Below are 21,487 nucleotides of genomic sequence, written 5' to 3' on the forward strand. Positions count from 1 at the left end.
TTTCTGGTCTATTTCATGATTGTGCTTCAAAACCTTATTCTTGAATGTTTTATTAACTTCTAAATTAGCATATTTTACTCTGGTATTGTTTTCTAAGACAAATGCATAAGACCATATGTATTTGTTATCCTTCAAAACTATAAAAAGCATTCAAAATGATCCGTCACTAATACAGTTTTGGAAACGACTAAAACATTGGTTCAGTGCAACAAAACAAGCATTAAAGAGTAGGCTACAGAGTATAGGACCGGCTTTGTTCACAAGCCACATAAATCAGTTTATTTTTTATTTTTTTTTCCTCAAATCTGATCTTTATGACTTTACCTGTCTGTCATGTTACAAGTGATGAAATCAGGTCCGTTTGTTCTGACAGTGCAGTCAATATCCGGTATATCCACATCGTTGCGGCAGCACTGATTTAAGTGTCAGCGCGACGACGAGAGACTTACTTCTACTATAACTGAGTAGCTGTCACAGTGGAAAGCGAGGACGGAAAACTGAAAATTGCCTTTGCTCGTGTCCATCATGAACTCACGAAGCGCATCAGACGACATAAGCATCAGAGGGATTACAGCGCTATTGACACGTGTCTAAAACACCTTGTACGTTCGCTCATTCACTATTTAATAGATAAACACTCCATCAAACATTTGGGGTCGATAATTTTTTAAAAATGTTTAAAAACATTACATATATAAAAAGCATGCTCACCAATGCTGCATTTATTTTATCAAATATTACCAAATATTATTACAATTTAATATTTTAAAAAAAAATTATTTATTCCTGTGACGCATAGCTAAATTTTCAGCAGCCATCACTGATGTTCACTGTCACGTGATCCATCAGGAATCATTCTAATATACTGATTTAATGTGCAAGAAACATTTTAATATTATTATCAATGTTGTACACAATGATTTTGTGTTATATAGCTCTTTACTTTAATGTGTAGTTTGAAATCTGATTAACGCATTTCCAAAATTCATGATTGGTTTTTGATTTACCAAACCAATCATAAATCTTATTACAGTGACATTTTTTGGAAATGTGTATATGTGTGTGTGTGTGTGTGTGTATATATATATATATATATACACACACATACAATAAATCACATATTAATAATACATTTTTTAAAATGATTATTATTGTTGTTATTATAATTATTATTATTGCTAGATTTTTTTATATTTATTATTATGTATAGCAAGACTATATTACTTTAGATTACTTTGAGTGTGTGTGTGTGTGTGTGTGTGTGTGTGTTTTTCCCTGAAAAGTAAATGAATGAATGATCAGAAAATCATAAAAAATGGCTAGAAATCAGATTAATATTTTAATATTAATATTTTTATTTATTTACCTGAAAGGTCAACAAATGAATTATGACATAAGTCACATCATAAAAGTTACTAGAAATGTTTAATCAAACTAATTCATTATTTTTTATAAATAATAATAAATATAGCAATAATATAATATAATATAATATAATATAATAATATTTTTTTTAATCTAATTTAACTTAGTTATTTATTTATGTATTTATTGAAAGGTAAACAAATTAATCATGACATAAGTCACATCATAAAAATGACTAGAAATTTTTATCAAATTAATCAATTCTTGTTATAAATAATAATAATAATGATAATAAAACACACACACACACACACACACACACATATATATATATATATATATATATATATATAACAATAATATATATATAACAATAATATAATATAACATAATATCTATCTATCTATCTATGTATCTATCTATCTATCTATCTATCTATCTATCTATCTATCTATCTATCTATCTATCTATCTATCTATCTATCTATCTACCTATCTACCTATCCCTAAAAGGTAAACAAATGAATCATGGCATAAGTCACATCATAAAAATGACTAGAAATCTAATATCACAATTAAAACTGAACTGTATAGCCAAATAAATAAATAAATAAATAAATAAATAAATAACAGCTTTTAGTTAAATTCCAAACCATATATGAACGTCACCTTAATTACATTTAATTATTTTTGTGGAAAATGTGATAGAAAGTTCAAAGGACAGCTTTTTTTGTGTTTGTTTTTATATCTAAATGTTTTAAACGTTTGTCACTTTTGATCAAAGTAATCTAAAGTAATCTAGTCTTGCTATACACAATAATAAATATAAAAAAATCTAGCAATAATAATAATTTATTATTAATATGTGATTTATTGTATGTGTGTCTGTATATATATATATATCAGATTTCAGATTGGTTTGCTAAAACAAACAAGCAAACACGCAAACACACAAAAAAACAAACAAATAAATAAATATCTCTTGAATTTTGGAATTGCGTTTATTAGATTTCAAACTACACATGAATGTAAAGAGCTTTTTAAACCACATATAAATGTGAACAGCTTTTCAGCTGTAAAATCATGAAAAATCATAGTTGGATACACATAAAAGAGATGTTTGCTGCCTGTCTGAACAAAACCAAAGAGTCAATTGACGAATCTTTGAAAGAAGCAAGGTCAAGGGTAAACCGCTGAACACCCAAGTCACAAGGCCTTTCTTTTGACAAGCACTGACAGCTTCTCTCAACGCTTGGATTTGATCAAACACATCCTCCACGCAGACCGCAGATGACCTCCACGCTTACAAACACGCATTCTTCCCTAAGCAGACATGTGAACCCTCACACTCCTCCTGCCTACGTCTCCTCAGCTCCATTAAACTTTAAAGAGCTCCGGCAGTCCTCCCACACAAACGTCGCGTTTCAACAACAGCCGTCGCTGTTCTCCGAGGGCCATCCAAAAACGTAGATATGACTTATTCATATCATCATTAACATGCCTTTGACATTACACCACGCGCTCACCTCAGCCAGACAATCGCTGTATTCGATGCTAATCGTTGCGGTTAGATGTGACTGAGGTCAGGTGACTTCTGGTGACCACAAAATGGTTGGAAACAACTAAAGAGTGCATTGTTCTTGACAAAAAGGTCACATGTGCAGAATTTATCGAAAAGGTGGTTGGAAACAGCAGGCTCTGTTTTGTGAGAGAAGCCAGCGTGAGAGGAGCTCGGGGAGAACTGTGCGTCTACTTGAGACTGGATGAATAATAACGCTCATTATTCAGCCCGTGGTCATCGTGGAGACATGGCGGAGAGTAATTAATTGCTTGTGCAAGTGTGAGTTCCCATGAGGACGATGGAGGCCTCCAACACAAGGTGAGGAGAAACACGCACATGACCCAATTAAGAATAACCATGATCCGGCAACTTATTCCATACGCGCCAAACCTCGCACACACGGTCTATAAAAAAGCCCCTCAGGTGCTGAGCTGACATGACAGGTGTTGATAAATGTCAATGTCTGCTAGACTGTGGCCTTCTCTATATTCATCTCTTTGTGATCACAACACCCACACCATGCCACAGTTATGACGTCTTTAAAAAAATAAAATAAAATACAAAAATAATTCTTTAAAAAATAATATAGTGGGTAAAAATTCATTAAAATTATTCTGTTTCATTTTACTTTGATGTAAGTGCGTAAATAATTAAATAAATAACATTTACAGAAATTAAATAATCTTATTATTAATCATTTTTTTCCTGACAAAAACAAGTCTAATTACCATAATGCGCCTGGACGTCTTATTATTATTATTATTATTTTAATTCTAATTAAATTCCAATTATTCTTAAAGGTAATTACTTATTTGTTTACATTTAAATATAGTAATACAACTACATTTTTAATTTATTAGCATTAATTAACTGAACATTGTTAAGAGAAATGTGTTAATAATGAAAATAAATGTCATGATATATAATGTTCCTAGAACAGATTTCAAGCAAAAATAAATAATTAAATAAAAATAATAAAACAAAATAAGATAAAATTATATTATATTTTTATTACAGTAAGCTTTGGAAATGTGCTAATCATAAAAAAAATAATGTTCCTAAAAGCTAGTTTAAATAAATAAATTAAAAAAAAAACAAATACATACATAAATACTGGGCATTGTATTATTATTCATTTATTTTTAAATTTATTATTATTATTTTTATTATTATTATTATTATTATTATTTAAATACTAAATTCCAATTATTCTTAAAGGTTATTATCTACTTGATTATATTTAAATACAATTATTTTTCAAAATGTATTAGCATTAATTAACTGACAGAGAAAACTGTTAATAATGAAAATACTATTTTAAAAATGTAAAATAAAATAAAAAACTATTTTAAAACATTTCTGAAAGTTGAAACCCTAATAATAAATAAAAATAAAATTGTAAATCTGATTTTTCTTACAGACTGAACATTTTGTCAATCACTTTGTTGCAATTTCTGCAGCATCTTTTTAAGGTGTTAATCTGTAGTTGAAAAACAAAACTTTTCTTGTAAAACTGCTTTGCCGAACACAGACTGAAACTGCACACTGACCTTAAAACTGAACAAGCGAGCATGAAACTAACTTCTGAACATGATAAAAGACAAGCAGAGCTCCACTCATTATGCATCCACTTGTAATAAACCTATGAAAGCAGTTGCGCATGCACAATAGTCTGAGAATAGAGTAGCATATGAGTTGTATTGCTCCTCTTTCTTTCTTTTTCTCTCCACCTGCATGCCCAAAATGCATAATTACCCTCACAGGGGAAAATGAATCGAGGCCAGAAATAGAGAGACACACTGGGCATCTCCCCAGCCTGCGCCCGTCCTCTGCTGGCAAGCCCATTGATCAGGGGGATGGAGGGAAGGAGGGAGCGTACGGATACGTGCGGGTGAGGCAGGAGATTCCGGGTCCGTGGGGCTGGAAAGTGCCGATGTTAACAAAACAGAGCAGCTGCTGGAATGGGAGGAGGGAGGGAAGAAAAAACGCCGCCTTTTGTGTGGGTCAGTCTTATATAATTAGTCATTTTGATAGCATACCTGTGTGCCTGGGTAAAAATAACACATCAGCACATCGGGAGGGGGTTTAAACACACACACACACGAACTTCACACAAACACATCAAACATCCAAAATGTTTCATTTTGGTTCTACAAACATCTTTATTAATTGTCAATAAGCATATTATAATTTTTTTGTTTGTATATAAAGGTAATAAAAAAAGCTGTTACATCTATATTTTTTAATATAAAATTTAAATATAAATAAAATTATATTTGTAAAAAAATAAATAAATAACATATTTTATTAAAAATAAAATAAATGTTCTTATAATATACTTTAAAGTCTAAAAGTAGTTTTTTACACATTTTTACATTTTTATTTTAATTCTACAATAATAATAAAAATTGTGTATTTATGTGTGTGTGTGCATGTATATATATATATATATATATATATATATATATATATATACACACACACACACACACACACACACACACTTCAAGGTCAAAAATTAAGGTTTATATGTTTTTACATTTTTAATTTTATTTCATAGAAAGAGAGAGACATATATATATATATATATATATATATATATATATATATATACAATATAAATACAATTTAAATAAAAAAAAATAAATTAAAAATGTTTTATTATAAATGTTCCTATCATATACAAAACGTAGTTTTTTAAATTTTTATTTCAATTCTATAATAATAATAATAAAAATGTAAAAATGTACACATATATTATTTACATTTTAACACCTATGTCCTTCTAATGCTTTTTATTATACTTTTATAAATGTTCATATATATATATATATATATATAAAAAAAAAAAAATATATATATATATATATATATATATACATACATACATATATATTTTTTTAATTATTATTTATTTTTAATTTATATATACTATTATATAATATAATCTATTATATAATAATATATAAAATAAATAAAAAGAAAATAAAACATAGTTATATATATATAGTCATATTTCAGCAATATTATATACACAGCATACAACGCAGACTTGTGGTTTGTAGTTTGTTGAAATCTCTAATTCCAAGTATTAGTGATACTTGACTTACTTGAGCAAACAGCACTAATTCTGGAGAAGAAAAAAAGCTATCAAAATGTATTTGCAGCTCATTATGCAAAGTTATTTTATTGGTGCAACTGTTGTGTTGTTTTTTGCAACGAGTGGTTTTGTCAAGTGGCTGAAGCTCTTGAATTCAGCTCATGGTGAATCTTCCTCCTAGCAGGAGCTCGGCTCCACGGGAGCGTCTGACACACTCTTAACCCCGCTGTGGGAAGCAACTGAGACTCCTTCAGTTATTCACCTCTCCTTCTCGCCCCAACACACGAAAGCTGCTTCCCGTTCCCTTCCTCAAAAATGATGACCCTCCTCCTCCTCCTGCTCCTCAGCTCATTTTCCCTCCTTCCCTTCCATCTTTTTCTCCCCTCAAAGTGTTTGGGGAGGAACTGGTGTGTTGAGTCTGAAGCAAACCATCTCTCCGCTGCACGGCTGCAATTCATCATCATTTTATCTACGACGGCTTTTAATTGGATCCTATCAAACTCTCCCGATAGTCCTCATTTTGCTGTAGACGGCATAGAGGAGATTCTGGCCGAGATTTTTCTTCCCTCTCCCCCCTCCGTTCCTTTCCATCATTGTGTTTTCTCTGTCAGTCTCTCGTTCTCTCTCTCCGGTCATTTATCTGAGCTGAAGGTAATGTTGTAAAGCAGAGTCTGATACCATCAGCCTGTTCTGTTCATCTCCTGGGTCCTGAGCTGTGGCGCTCCGAGAGAGAGAGAAAGCGACTTTAGGCCTCTTGTCTCCTCTTTTATACACCCGTCTTCACTCCTTCATTTGATTTTCTGTCCTCTACCTCTTTTCCAACAAATTTGCACGCAAAATCTACTTCCCCACAAACATACAGTTGTCTTTGTTTAGAACTCTTAAACGGACAGTTCACCCAAATAATGACCATTCTGTTGTCATTTACTCACTCGCACGCCATTCTAAACCTGCACTATGTTCTTACCTCTGTAGAACACACTAGAAGATCATTTGAAGAACGCTTCAACTGCTTTTATCCATACAATGAAAGTCAATAAGGTCCCAAATGGCATTGAACCCTACTGACTTTCATTGTTTGGACAAAAAAGAAGACATTTTTCACAATGTTGCACTTAGTGGAAGAAGAAGAACATCACACAGATATGGAACAACAAAAGTATGAGTAATTGATGACCATTTTTATTTTGACGTGAACTGTGCCTTTAAGGTTTTTACACTAGAAAACGGTTAGGTATTACAAACTACTACTTAATAAATACTGCAGTTATGTTTCTACCTGATTTACAAATCTAAATGTTTAAATTATTTAAAAATAAAATAATTGTAAATAAAATATTGTAAATTAGATCAACTATGATTTATCCAAAACAGATACTAATTAAATTCATAATTGCTTTGTGTTTATTTCCAGTCATCTAATAAAATTCATATATATGAAATGATTGAAAAAATAAAATATACTGTAGATTCTAGTGCAATATTCAACACTACACTATACTGCATTGTAAAAGCATGCTTGGCATCCCACAATATTTCGGGATATGGTTATTTGAAAAATAATAAAATAAAAAAATAAAATAAAATAAAATAAAATACAAATAAAGTAAAATAAAATAAAGAGCAAATTATTTTTGTTGTTTAACAATAAACAACAGTTTTTAAAGTATTTATTAATCTAGGACATTAATAATTTATCACATTTATTATAGAACATTAAACATTTATGTGAAAGCATACAACATATATTAAAAATGTATTAAAAATTAGCATTTTGTGTCCTTTTTGAAGCTTTAGCACCCATAATAGCAAGATACTGAGCAAGAAATTTAGAAATGAGCATTAACCAAGATTTAAAATGCTGTAAAAGTATTGCTAGTTCATTCTAGGCATTGTATTAATTAATATTAGGATTTAATTATTAAAAAATAAATTAAAAAATATATAAAATAAAATAAATACAAGAGCAAAATATTTTTGGCATCACATCTGATGCACGAACGGTGAACAACAGTTTTTATAGCAATTTATAAGACATTTTTGTTTACTGTTATTGCCTATCACAAAATTACATGGAAGTATGCAACATGAAATTAGTATTTGTATTAGAAATTAGCATTTTGTGTCCTTTTTGAAGCTTTAGCACCCATAATTGCAAGGTAATGAGTAAAAATGTAGAAATTAACCAAAATTAATAACTGCTGTAAAAGTATTGTTAGTTCATGCTAGGATATGTGAACTAATATTAGGAATTAATTATAAATAAAATAAAATAAAATAACAATGGAGAACCATTTTTATAGCATTTATTAATCTATGGTGATAATAATGTATAATAAACTATTGTTTAGTGACCATCTGATCTGATCTGGATACAGTCTGGATCCAGTTTACTGTTATTTCAAATGTACATGAAAGTAAAAATGTATTAGAAATTAATATTTTGTGTCCTTTTTGAAGCTTTAGCACCCATAATTGCAAGATAATGAGCAAATAATTTGAAATGGGCATTAACCAAGATTAATAAATGTTGTATTGTTAGTCCATGGTAAGCACTGAAGTAACTAAAGTTGACACACAAAACCTTATTGTAAAATTGTCTCAATTTTTTATTTGTATCTTAGTACCTCCATCTAGCATTTTTCAATATGCCACAGTAAAAATAAATGACTAGAAAGCCGAGTTGTGATATATATTATAAAAACACTGCAATCAGGATATGATCGGATCACTATTAAAAAAGTAAATCTGCTGCATCAGTCTCAATCTTAAGCATTTCACATCTATTTTGTCCAGCATCTCTTCTACTGACACACACATACATCTGCAGGCAACTGGACGAACGGCTACAAAAACAGCCCGAACTCAGATATAAGTTCTTCCTCATCAGTATCAATGATGTTCTTCCTTCTCAGCACATCTCATCCTAAGCTCTATATCCTTTGTTTACCCAATCGATTGAGTCAGGACTGCCCGCTTCCCTCCGTGTCCCAACACACCGCCGTGTTTTATTAACCCGTCTTCTCTATTGTCTTAAGCAGAGAGACAAAGGATCGAATTGATCAATCTCAGGCAAACACAATCAGCTCCCCCTCCCTAATCATACTACACCAGCCATCTGCCCACTGCGAGCCTGGGATTCCACCTGCCAGCTGTTGCCTCAGATCTACCTGGCACGCGCTTGACCTCCAACGACCGGCGCTTAGGAACGCCGCTCGCTTTGAGAAAATCGAACAATTACATTTTCAATCTTGTACATTTATTTTTGTGCCATGCAAAAATTAAACAAAACATTTGGTTTTGTGATGCATTCTACTTTGTTCTTGAAAATCCTTTTTAAATCCTTTCAAAAACTTTATCTAGACAATAGCTAACACAGATGAGGTTGTCAAATTTGCAAAAAGCAGCAGCAACAGTGAACAAATATTTTGTAAAAAAAACAAGAAAAACCTAATATTTAAAACAAAGTGATATGGTAGCAGTTTTTTTTTTTTTTTTACATTTGAACTTGACTGATAAAACAATAGTGTTCAACAAATATTTTGTAAATAAAAACTAATATTTGGTAAAAAGAAAAAAAAAAGCATTTCAATTTGACTGATAAAACAACATTGTTCAAAAAGCATTTTCTGCATAAAACTAATGTTCGAAAAAAAATTGGTAGCAATGTTTTTTTATTCAGATAAAAGTATTTGAATTTGACTTATAAAACAACAATGTTCAAAAAGCATTTTGTAAACAAAACTGTTTAAAAAAACATTGTGATATAGTTTGAATAGCTAAAAAAAAATTGGAATTGGTACCAATGTTTTTTTTTTTTTTATTTAAATTTGAATTTAATATTGCAAAAATAAATAAATAAAGAAATAATAACAATAATAATAATCATTTGACTGGTAAAAAAAAATAGTGTTCAACAAGTATTTAGACACAAGTTATCAAACTTGAACCTATGAGGAAATGACTTTATAAATTGACAAAATAAATAAGCAAAAAATAATCTTGACAATACTGTTAAGTATTGTATAAGTATAATCCTTTTTTTTTTTAATGGCTCAAAAAAGTTAATATAGTTAAAAGGTCTTGCGTAATTGTAATATTTTTAATATAAATAAGCAAAAATTGACAAAAGCAAAAAATGATCTTGACAATATTGTTAAATTTTATTTAAAAATGTCTCAAAAAAGTCAATGTAGTTCAGAGGTTTTGCATAATTTTAATATTTTAAACATAAACAAGCAAAAATAATTGTAAAAATAATAATTTGTAAATAATAAAAAAAATCTGAAACAAAAAGTGATATGGTAGCAATATGTTTTTTGATAGACTGACAATAGTGTTCAACAAGTATTTTGTAAATAAAAGTATGATTTGAAAAAAAAAAACATTGTGATATGGTAACAATATATATATATATATATATATATATATATATATATATAAATATATATATATATATATATATTTTTTATTTATTTATTTAATTTGAATTTAAATTTGAAAAAAGAAATTGAATTTGACAGATGTTTAACAAGTATTTGAAGACTTACAGGCTATCAAACTTGAACCTATGAGGAAATGACTTCATAAATTGACTAAATAAATAAGTTAAAAAAAAAAAACAAAAAAACTTAACGTTGTTAACATTTCTTTAAAAATGGTTTAAAAAATGAATATAGTTTAAAGGTCTAGCATAATTTTAATATTTTTAATATTTTGATCTAATGCATTAACATCCAAGCATTTTTTTCTACGTGCACGTGTGTCAAACACTTTTTGAATCAATATAAAAATATTTTTTAAAAATGTTTTAAATGATAAAACAATAGTGTTCAACAAGCATGTAGGCAATATCAAACTGAAAAATCCCCAAAAGCGACGTGTTAGTTTAATTTTAGCAAAACGGAACCTGCTTATGTAACGTGTTGCTCTCTAACACTGCCGCCGCCGCCAACCTTAAATTGCATTTCCCAAAATCAGTGCTGTTATGGCAAAGCAAACTGTTCGAATCCCTCTGAATTCAACAGAACCGTTAGTCAGCGTCATAATTAATCATTCAGATGGAAAAGTTTCTGCGGTGTGAATGAAAAGAACGGCAGGGGCTTTGGCGGGTGATTCATATCCGACCTGCCGTCTGGCACCTCAGCCAAAGCGTTCAAACACGGAAGTCCTTGGAATGTTCCGGGACCGATTCAGCCGGAGCCTATTGACGAACATTCATTTAATCTGTAAGGAGTGACTCTGTGAATGACTAAAACAATAGTGACTCTTGATCTATGCCAAAGCCTGTCATTCTAAACATGCTCCTACTTCTGGTAATGGAACTCTCACGCAGGGCTACACAGCACTCATGCTAAAATCACTGCACGCTAAGTAACTGATAATTGCTGGCATTTAATGGTGTAATTGCAGTGGGATCTTAACACGGCTGTAATTGCGGCTCTCATTAGGAGTGACAGGCTGTCTGAATACCCAGCAGCACAGAACCAAACCCGGCGTGGTTCCGTCGCTGGCAGAAACCACAGATGACCAGAGAAAAGTAAAGAAAACCACCTTTTTTAGAGCTTCACCTGACTTACAGATGACCGACTGCTAACTATCATTGTTACAGAACATCAACTATATAAACAGACTGATCTCCGGAAGTATTTAGCAAATTTTGTTTTTAAACCCGAACATTTGAATTTCGAATAAAGTAACCACTTTCTAATTGATTCTTCTGAGAACAAAGGAGGATTTTTGAAAAGACTGCTTTTTTTTTAATTAAATTATGGAGCTTTTAAAATTTCAAAAAGGACATAAAACCACCATAATTCAAATTCAAATTACTCAGTTGTCATATTTAGTGTTTTTGAAGTCATGTGATAACTTCATGTGAGGAACAAAAGAAGATACTTTGAAGAATGTTGGTAACCAAACACTTGACGGTACCCATTGGCTTGGAAAAAAAATACTATGGAAGTCAATGGCTACCATCAACTGGTTGGGTACCAACATTCTTCTGGGACACAGCAAATTTTAAGTCATTATTTAGAAATCCTGCACTTTAAAAAAGCAGCAATGTCCAGTTGAATCACTGCATGAATTAATAATTGTTTGAGTTGGATATTTTAGCAACTAGCACAACCAACGGAATTACTCATTTTGTTTTCCAGAGAGGACAGAAAACACGAAAACATTAGGATTTGTACATTTTTGAGTGAATTTTACCTTTGAAAAACATATTTAGAACAAATAGTTGACCCAAAACTGAAAATTCTGTCATTATTTTACTCAACCTCAAGCAGCTCCAAACTTGTATGAGTTTCTTTGTTCTGCTGAGCACAAAAAAAGATACTCTGAAGAATGTTGGTAACCAAACACTTGACGGTACCCACTGACTTCCATTGTATGGAAACAAAACACTATGAAAGCCAATGGCTACCATCAACTTGTTGGTTACCAACATTTGTCAGGAAAGAACAAACTTTAAGTCATTATTTAGAAATTCTGCAGCAATTTCCAAGTCAATCACTGAATGAATCATTGTTTGAGCTGAATCTTTTCAATGAACTGGTTGAGCCAATTCACAGAAGTTCAACCTACTGATTCAGTGATCTGAACAGTGGTTAACAGCTCATTGAAGGGAAAGAATATCAGTGAAATCTTACTTATTTTCAGTCTTTTCATTACATAAAGTTATCAAATGACTGTAGAAGACTTCATTTGGACCACTTTTATGACTTTTTATGGTGCTTTTGAGTCCTTTTATGAAATCTTGAAATGTCCTGTCCTATTCATTGTAAATGAATGAAAATAAGCAACTAGCACAACCAACGGAATTACTTATTTTGTTTTCCAGAGAGAAAAGAAATCATGAGGAAACATGAGGATCTGTACATTTTTGAAAGAACTTTACCTTTGAAAAACACAATTAGAACAAATAGTTAACCCCAAACTGAAATTCTGTCATTATTTACTCAACCTTAAGCTGTTCCAAACTTACATGAGTTCCTTTGTTCTGTTGAGCACAAAAGAAGATACGTTAAAGAATGTTGTTAACCAAACATTGACGGTACATTGACTTTGACTACCATCAGCTGGTTGGTTACCAACATTCTTCAGAAACAGAGCAAATTTTAAGTCATTATTTAGAAATTCTGCACTTTAAAGCAGCAATGTCCAACTGAATCACTGCATGAATGAATCACTGAGTCGGATCTTTTCAATAAATCGGTTGGGCCAATTCACTGAAGTTCGACCCACTGATTCAGTGATCCAGTTGCAGCGGTTAACAGCTCGTTGAAGTGAAAATTTCAAAATGTCCTGTCCCATTCATTGTAAATGAATGAAAATAAGCAACTAGTACAAACAACAGAATTACAAGAATTCCAAAGAGGAAACATGAAAGGAAACATGAGGATTTGTACATTTTGGAGTGAATTTTACCTTTGAAAAACATGTTTAGAACAAATAGTTGACCCAAAACTGAAAATTCTGTCATTATTTACTCAACCTCAAGCTGCTCCAAGCTTGTATGAGTTTATTTGTTCTGTTGAGCACAAAAGAAGACACTTTGAAGAATGTTGGTAACCAAACACTTGACAGCACCCATTGACTTCCATTGTAGGGAAAAAAAAAATACTATGGAAGTCAATGGCTACCATCAACTGAACTTGTTGGTTACCAACATTCTTCAAAAAAACTTCTTTTGTGTTCACCAGCATAAGAAACTCGTACAGTTTTGAAACAACACAAGGGTGCGTAAACGAAGACAGAATTTTCAATTTTGTGTGAATTAGAAGAAAACATGTCGCTCATCAGCCAGCTGTTTTTTGCTCTCGTTGACTGTTAAAGTTAACATCACTCTGGCTGATGCTTCCAGCTAGCGGAGACAGTGGAATAGCTCCTCATCAGTGACGCGCCAATCGCTGTTGATTTGAAACGGCTGCGACAGCAAACAGTCGATAAAGTCTTTAGCCAGACAGCTCTCTGCAAACTCTTAGCCGTGTAATTAGCTCCCCCTCAGTAACACCAGGAATCTCAACACAAAAGAGAAAGAGGCTGCGTCCTATAACGGCCATCAATAAGGCATGGTGAGAAGTGTCACGGCGCCGTCAAATACCCAAGCTTCCTCGCTCTGCCACTAATGACTGCCTTTGCAAAGCAGTCTGTTAAAACGATAACAAGTGGCACGTGTTTCATCAGGCCCTAATGGTCCACCAGTGCCTGCCCAGTGCCTGATGGGATTTTTGACAGCCAGACAAAATGTTGATTGGCCAAAAGGTAATGAGGGGGAAGGCTCGTGTCAGCAGCGCTGTAAGAAAATGGCCGGCTATTTGGACTAGTGTTTTTTTCCCACCAATAATGGCCCTTAAACAACTCACAGAGATGTGACGATTTAAGGGGTCATGGCTTGTCAGAATGACTTTCGGTCCATTTGCCTGCAGCACAGGGCCACTGGCCCATGTGATCATAAAATACACATGACACTTTCTACAGTATGTTTGGCTGGAAATTCTTTCCAATAGAAGGAAAATCCTCAATGAGATCCCATTAGCATCTCAACTGTTTCTTCTAGACAGCAATGCAATCACATGTAGAGCAAATTAAAGCTTTTAAATGAAAGTCTGCTATTCCTCTCATAAAATCAGTGGTTGAACAAACTATGTCACATGGACTATTTTATCAGTGTCCTTACTACATTTCTGAGTCTTGAATGTGGTAGCTGCATTGCTGTCTATGCAGGGTCAAAAAGTTCTCGGATTTCATCAAAAATATCTTAATTTGTGTTCTGAAGATAAAAATGGTATTACAGTGTTGGAACAACATGAGGGTGAGCAAATAATGACAGAATTTTAATTTTTGGGTGAACTACAGTGCCTTGCGAAAGTATTCATACCCTTTCATTTTTTTCACATTTTATGTTGCAGCCTTATGTTAAACTGCTATAATTAACTTTTTTTTCCCACATCCATCTACACTCCTCGCACCGTAATGAAAAAGGAAAAAACAGATTTGTGACAACTTTACAAATTTATTAAAAATAAAACACTGAAATAAGTATGTTGCATAAGTATTCATACCCTTAACGCAGTACTTAGTTGAAGCACCTTTACAGTCTCAAGTCTTTTTGGGTATGATACGAAAAGCTTTGCTCATCAGCATTTGGCAATTATCTGCCATTCTCCTCACATCTTCACCCCTCAAGCTCTGTCAACTTGGATGGGGGTAGGCGCACATTTTCAGGTTTCTCCAGAAATGTTTGATTGGGTTCAAGCCCAAGCTGTGGCTGAGGCACTCAAGGACATTCACAGAGTCGTCTATAAGCCAACTCTATAAGAGTCATTGTCTTGTTGGAATGTAAACCTTCTGCCCAGTCTGATGTTCTGAATGCTCTGGGTTTTCATTAAGGTTATCTCTGTATTTTGCTGTGTTGAGCTTTCCTTTTACTCTGACGAGTCACTCAGTCCCTGGCACTGAAAACAGCCTCACACACTTTACCTTTGAGATGGTACATGGTACTCTGCAGATGATAAGCAGTGCCTCCTGCCTTCCTCCGAACATGATGCTTGGAATTGAGGATCATCAGACCAGAGAATCTTGTTTCTCACAATCTGAGGTCTTTAGGTGCTTTGTTGCAAAAACCAAGTAGGTTTTTTATGTGTGTTTACTAAGGAGAGGATTGAGTTTGGCCACACCACCATAAAGACCGGACTGGTGGAGTGTTGTAGTAAAGTTTGTCCTTCTGTAGGTTTCTTCCATCTGCATGCAGTGTATGATCATGGAGCTAAACTAGAATGACCATCAGCTTCTTGGTCACCAGTTTAACCAAGGTTCTTCTCCATGAACTGCTCAGTTTGGCCAGGAGGCCAGCTCTAGGAAGAGTCCTAGTTGTTCCAAGCATCTTCCATTATGGATAGTGGAGGCTACATGCTTCTGTGAACATTTAATGCAGCAGAATATTTTCTGAACTCATCCCCAGATCTGTGCCTTGACACAATGCTGTCTCTGAGCTCTACAGGCAGGTCTTTTGACCTCAGGGCTTGGTTTTTTGCTCTGAGATGCATTTTCAGCTGTTAGACCTTTGAGTGAGAGGTGTGTGCCTTTCCAAATCATACTCATTCAAATGAAATCGCCACAGGTTAACTCCACTTGAAGTGTTACCACATCTACATCTACATGAATGCTCCTGAGCTAAATTTCAAGTGTCCCAGAAAAGGGCATGAATACTTATGCAATGGAATCATTTCAATTTTTTATTTGCAATAAATCTGCAAAGTTGTTACAAACCTGTTCTGTGCTTTGTCATTATATTGTATGGAGTGTGGACTGATGTGGAAAAAAAAAGTTATTTAAAGATGTTTAACATAAGGCTGCAACATAAAATGTGGAATAAAAAATGAAGGTGTATGAATACTTTTGCAAGGCACTGTATCCCTTTAAGCTTGTTTTCAGCAACAAAGTAACAGAGAATCTTGTTTCTCACAATCTGAGAGTTCTTTAGGTGCTTTATTACAAATACCAAGTGGGTTTTCATGTGTCTTCACTGAGGAGAGGATTGAGTTTGGCCACAAGGTCATTAAGACCAGATTGGTGGAGTGTTGCAGTGACTTTTGTCCTTCTGTAGGTTTCTTCTATCTCCACGTATGATCATGGAGCTCAAATAGAGTGACCATCAGCTTCTTTGTCACCAGTCTATCCAAGGCCCTTCTCCATCAATTACTGTTTGGCCAGGAGGCCAGCTCTAGGAAGAGTCCTAGTTGTTCCAAGCATCTTCCATTATGGATAGTGGAGGCTACATGATTCTTTGAACATTTAATGCAGCAGAATTTTTTCTGAACCTTGATACAATCCTGTCTCTGAGTTCTACAGGCAGGTCTTTTGACCTCAGGGCTTGTTTTTTTTTTTTTTGGTCTTATATGCATTTTCAGCTTTGAGGTGAGAAGTGTGTACCTTTCCAAAACATACTCATTCAAATGAATTTGCCACACTCGAGGTGTAATAACATCTACATGAATGCTCCTGAGCTAAATTTCAGGTGTCCCAGAAAAGGGTATGAATACTTATGCAATGAAATCGTACATTTTTTTTTGTTAGTAATAAAGTTGTTACAAACCTGCTTTGTGCTTTGGCATTATGGTGTATGGAGTGTAGAGTGTGGGAAAAAAAGTAATTTAAAGCAGTATACATAAGGCTGCAACATAACAAAGCATTAAAAAAAATGAATGGGTATGAATACTTTTGCAAGGCACCGTATTCCTTTAAGCTTATTTTCAGCAACAAAGTAACAGATGAAACACAGCTAATAATTCCATTACTTGTCCTGAGCTATGAAAGAGCAACCTTTGGGAAACAAACATTGAACAAAAACACCCAAAACACCAAAAAGCAAGGGTTTAAACTTACCATAGTCTTCTGACACTGTATGCTAGTGCTGTTGAAGCGCAATGCAGTGACACTGTACTCCTTCCCTTGAATATAGAAGATACACTCGTAGTTCCTCTGTCCAGACTGGGGCTGCGGAAGATTCCGAGCCAACAAGGTGATGGGCTTCATGACACCAACGGGGATGTAGATCTGAGTGGACGGTAGGATCTGAGGACACTCCTGCAAAACAAAAAAAGACGATAGTCTTAAGAAATGTACATTTTTAGATATATTTTAAAAGAAAATGTGAGTAAACAGACTTCTAAATCTCGATATTACGCCACTTTATTCATAGTTATCCAGCTTTTTCTTCAATGTGGAAGTAAGCCTATGGGCGAGACTATAGGGCAGTAAATAGTAAAACTGTTTGCACAACAAACCAGTGTGCTCATAATTAAGATAATACATTAAAATAATAAGGTAGGACACACCAATTTGCAATATCAAGCAGCAAAACGAGCTGTTTTGTACAGCTAAAAATAGCTGGACGCGGATGAGAACGGAAGCCAAGCCCATAAAAGTTACAAATGGCCGCACCCACTCTAACAGAAAAATAAGGTGGATAGCACACACACAACAGATTGTATATAACACAGTGTTTATCTTTGTCATACAAAAAATGACACCATATGAAACTGCTCTACATGAAACATAATGACTTGCTATTATAATTTTAAGAGATTCAAATAACGCCACTGAGGTGCATCTAAAGAAGATCAAAAACACTTTTGATCTTACTACTCAAGTAAATGTGGCTTTTCAGACATTGCAGCCCCGTCAGTGATGCCGCTAAATCAAGAGCGAGTGAAGGCGAGGATATGAAGGATGCGAGGAGGACTTCAAGGCCATCGCCACCGTTGTCATGCCAACAGATTGGAAAACCAGGGCACAGAGCAAGATGCAATTAAGCGTTTTGAGGGCGTGTGCCATTTTAAAGACTTGGCATCGGCACCCGAGTTATGATGCCAACTGTGCACTTTAACTAGGCAGCAGCAGAACCACGGGCACAAGATCTTACCCGGGAAGACCTTGCTTCAGATGCAGATACTCCACGTCTAGTATTTGGCATTAGAGTACTTATATGAAAAATTAAAAATGACCATTTTCTGCTTTAAAAAAAATAGGCAGAGTGAAATGGCATAGTGAGGTGACAGCTGAATTTGCCCACATACTCTGTGTTCACAGACACGTCTCATGTGCAACATATAAACCCCCTCTCCCCCCCACAAAAAAGCAGTACATGATGGAAGTATACAGCTAGATCAAAGCATCAAGCTTTCTATTGATGCTTTGATGCAGAAGTAGAAAAAAAAAATTGGTACCATGATGCATCAGTTGGTTGAGAGAATCTCACAAAACCACAGAACATGTTGGTGTCATATTTTAACATATAACATATCATTCTCACATTTACAATGATAATTAGTCTATATAATAACACAATATTAACATAATATTAATGTATATATAAAAATGTATTTATATTTCATACAATGAAAATAAAGCATTGTATAAAAGGTGAAAAAGTGTAAATATATCTCTTAATTAAACATAAGATATATATATATATATATATATATATATATATATAAAATGTATAGAATTATTTGTGTATAATTACTTTTTTACATTTTAATTATTTTACTGTAATTATGTACGGTATTTAAATTATGTAATATGAAAATAAAAGTACATTGATTTATACAGTATAATAAACATACACAAAAATGCTGTAATATGTTATTGTATGCATATGTTATTTTATTATTAGTAACACTATTGTAGTATTTATTAATATTTTAAATTAGGCTTTATTTTTTACATTTTTATCTTTCATTTTAGTTCAAGTGTTTGTAATTTAGTTTACGTTTTAGTAATTTTAATATGAACGTAGAAGTACATTGGTTTAGACAGTATAATAAACATTAATATTTCAAATTAGGTTTTATTTTTATTTTAAGGTTTACAAATTTTAATATGATAATACAAGTACATTGGATTATACAGTATAATGAACATAAAATGCTGTAATATACGTTATTATATGTATACATGTTATTTTAAGATCAGTTACATACTATTATTTAATAACTTTTTAAATTAGGTTTTTATTTTCAGTTTTAATTTTATTTTAAGTTTTAGTCATTTTGTTATATGCTTGTAATTTTTTATTAAAATATATATTTAAATAATTATAATCTACATTTATTATTTTTATTATTTGGTGTAATATCTGAGATATTTGATAAAATGCTGTAATACGTTTATTATGCATATTTTCGACAGTTCATACATATAAATGTAAGAATATATTAAAATGTATTTATGTTATTACTCTATTACACTATAAATAAAATATTTGATGTACATAACGTATGTACATTACATGACCCGTTTTCAACAGATTTTGTGACTTTTTACTATGATGATTAGCTGGTAAAGCATTTATGTATTGTGTTTGTACTTTTTGCAGTGCCTTTAATTTATATTTATATAATAATTACAAATAAATTAATTAATAAAATTACATTTTTGCAGTAAATCCAGTAATTCATGGCACTTAATGATTGTCATATTGATGCGTCATCGTATTTACATGGTGCTTCAAACAATACATGCCCAAAAAAACATTTGCATGGTGATGTATGAAAGATGCTGCACAGGGTAGGTCTTCCCATGATCCATCCAATCAGAGCCTGCTAAAGCATCTGAACTTGTTACCCTCATTTCCTATTTACCCTGCCTGTGGTTCTAATTGAATGGGAGGAGTACGGAACACCAGCGGCGTTATTAAAATCTACCGGAGATATGAGCTAGCGCTTCCACGGCGAGGGCTCTGTAAACAAACCTGATGGGAAAGCCACATGCGGCTCGGTGACTCTGCAGAGTTCCATTGGGCTGCTGGTTTAATTGCCTTGGGCGGCAGTCTCCTTATTAATACTGTGCTGTGCTCTCGATTCGGTTGTGACTGAATAAATAGACTGTGATGCAGTCACCCCCCCCAACCCCCCCTCAATAGAGCGAGCCTGTGTTAGTGTTCAATTACTGTGTGGTACACAAAGGTGAGGGTTTCACTGCTAATGAAAAGGTGCAATTTGTTCAGAGTCAATAAAGGCCTGTATGCTGAGCACAGAGAGTCCTTATCAGTTTCCCAAGAACGCAGCACACAAACCCAAAACTATATGTTCACTGCTAAAGGTTTAAAAGGAAACGTGTTTACGCCGCCGGTAACAGTTGGTTACGGTAAGAATGATGTCAGCATGCTAAATACTTTCATGTGTTTAAAGACTGAATCCTAACACATGTCTAAAAGAACATGGTATTACCATAGTACCTGAATCTCATGAATACATGTATCTATCTATCTATCTATCTATCTATCTATCTATCTATCTATCGTTCTATCTATCGTTCTAACTATCGTTCTATCAGTATAGAAATATGAATATATTATTTATTAAAAACGTAAATATGCGTGTGCATATGTTTGATGCGTGTACAATTACAGTATATATAATGTATAGAAATATAAAAAGTAATTAAAAAATAAATAAAATTAAACAATTATTTAATGGAAAATTTTAGGAGATATAAAAATAATATAATTTACATATAATTTATTCATTACACACATGCACGTTCCATGTATTTATTAAAAACATATTTATATACTATATATATATATATATATATATAAATATATACATATATACAAATATTACATTTTTATTAAAATGTGTAATAAACATATCAAAGCATTTTATCATATATCACAGAATATTACTATTATTACTATTAGTATTATTAAAGCAAATAATAAAATATAAAAAAGATTCAAATAAATTCAAAATATTAATTCTAATAAAAATGACAAGCACATTACAAAATGACCAAAAATGTAACTAAAATAAAAAAAACATTTAATATTTATAATATAATAATAATTTGTATTGTATTTATATTTTTAGAATAATGTGTATAATTGTATACATTCATATTTCAATATATTATAAGTTATTTACTGTATTATATGCAGTATTTAATTGATGTAAT

At 32.6% G+C, this 21,487-nt stretch overlaps 1 protein-coding gene across 1 annotated transcript in view; it reads right to left on the minus strand.

The window, feature by feature from the left end:
• Nucleotides 1-21,487, minus strand: part of plxna1a (plexin A1a) — a 289,406-nt gene that overhangs the window by 85,889 nt on the left and 182,030 nt on the right. The window contains exon 10 of the mRNA XM_051095762.1: nucleotides 17,414-17,614. Within this exon, the coding sequence (XP_050951719.1) occupies nucleotides 17,414-17,614 (201 nt within the window). The remainder of the gene's footprint in view (nucleotides 1-17,413; nucleotides 17,615-21,487) is intronic.

This window comes from Labeo rohita, chromosome 23 (genome assembly GCF_022985175.1).
Source record: "Labeo rohita strain BAU-BD-2019 chromosome 23, IGBB_LRoh.1.0, whole genome shotgun sequence".
NCBI classification, from domain to species: Eukaryota; Metazoa; Chordata; class Actinopteri; order Cypriniformes; family Cyprinidae; genus Labeo; species Labeo rohita.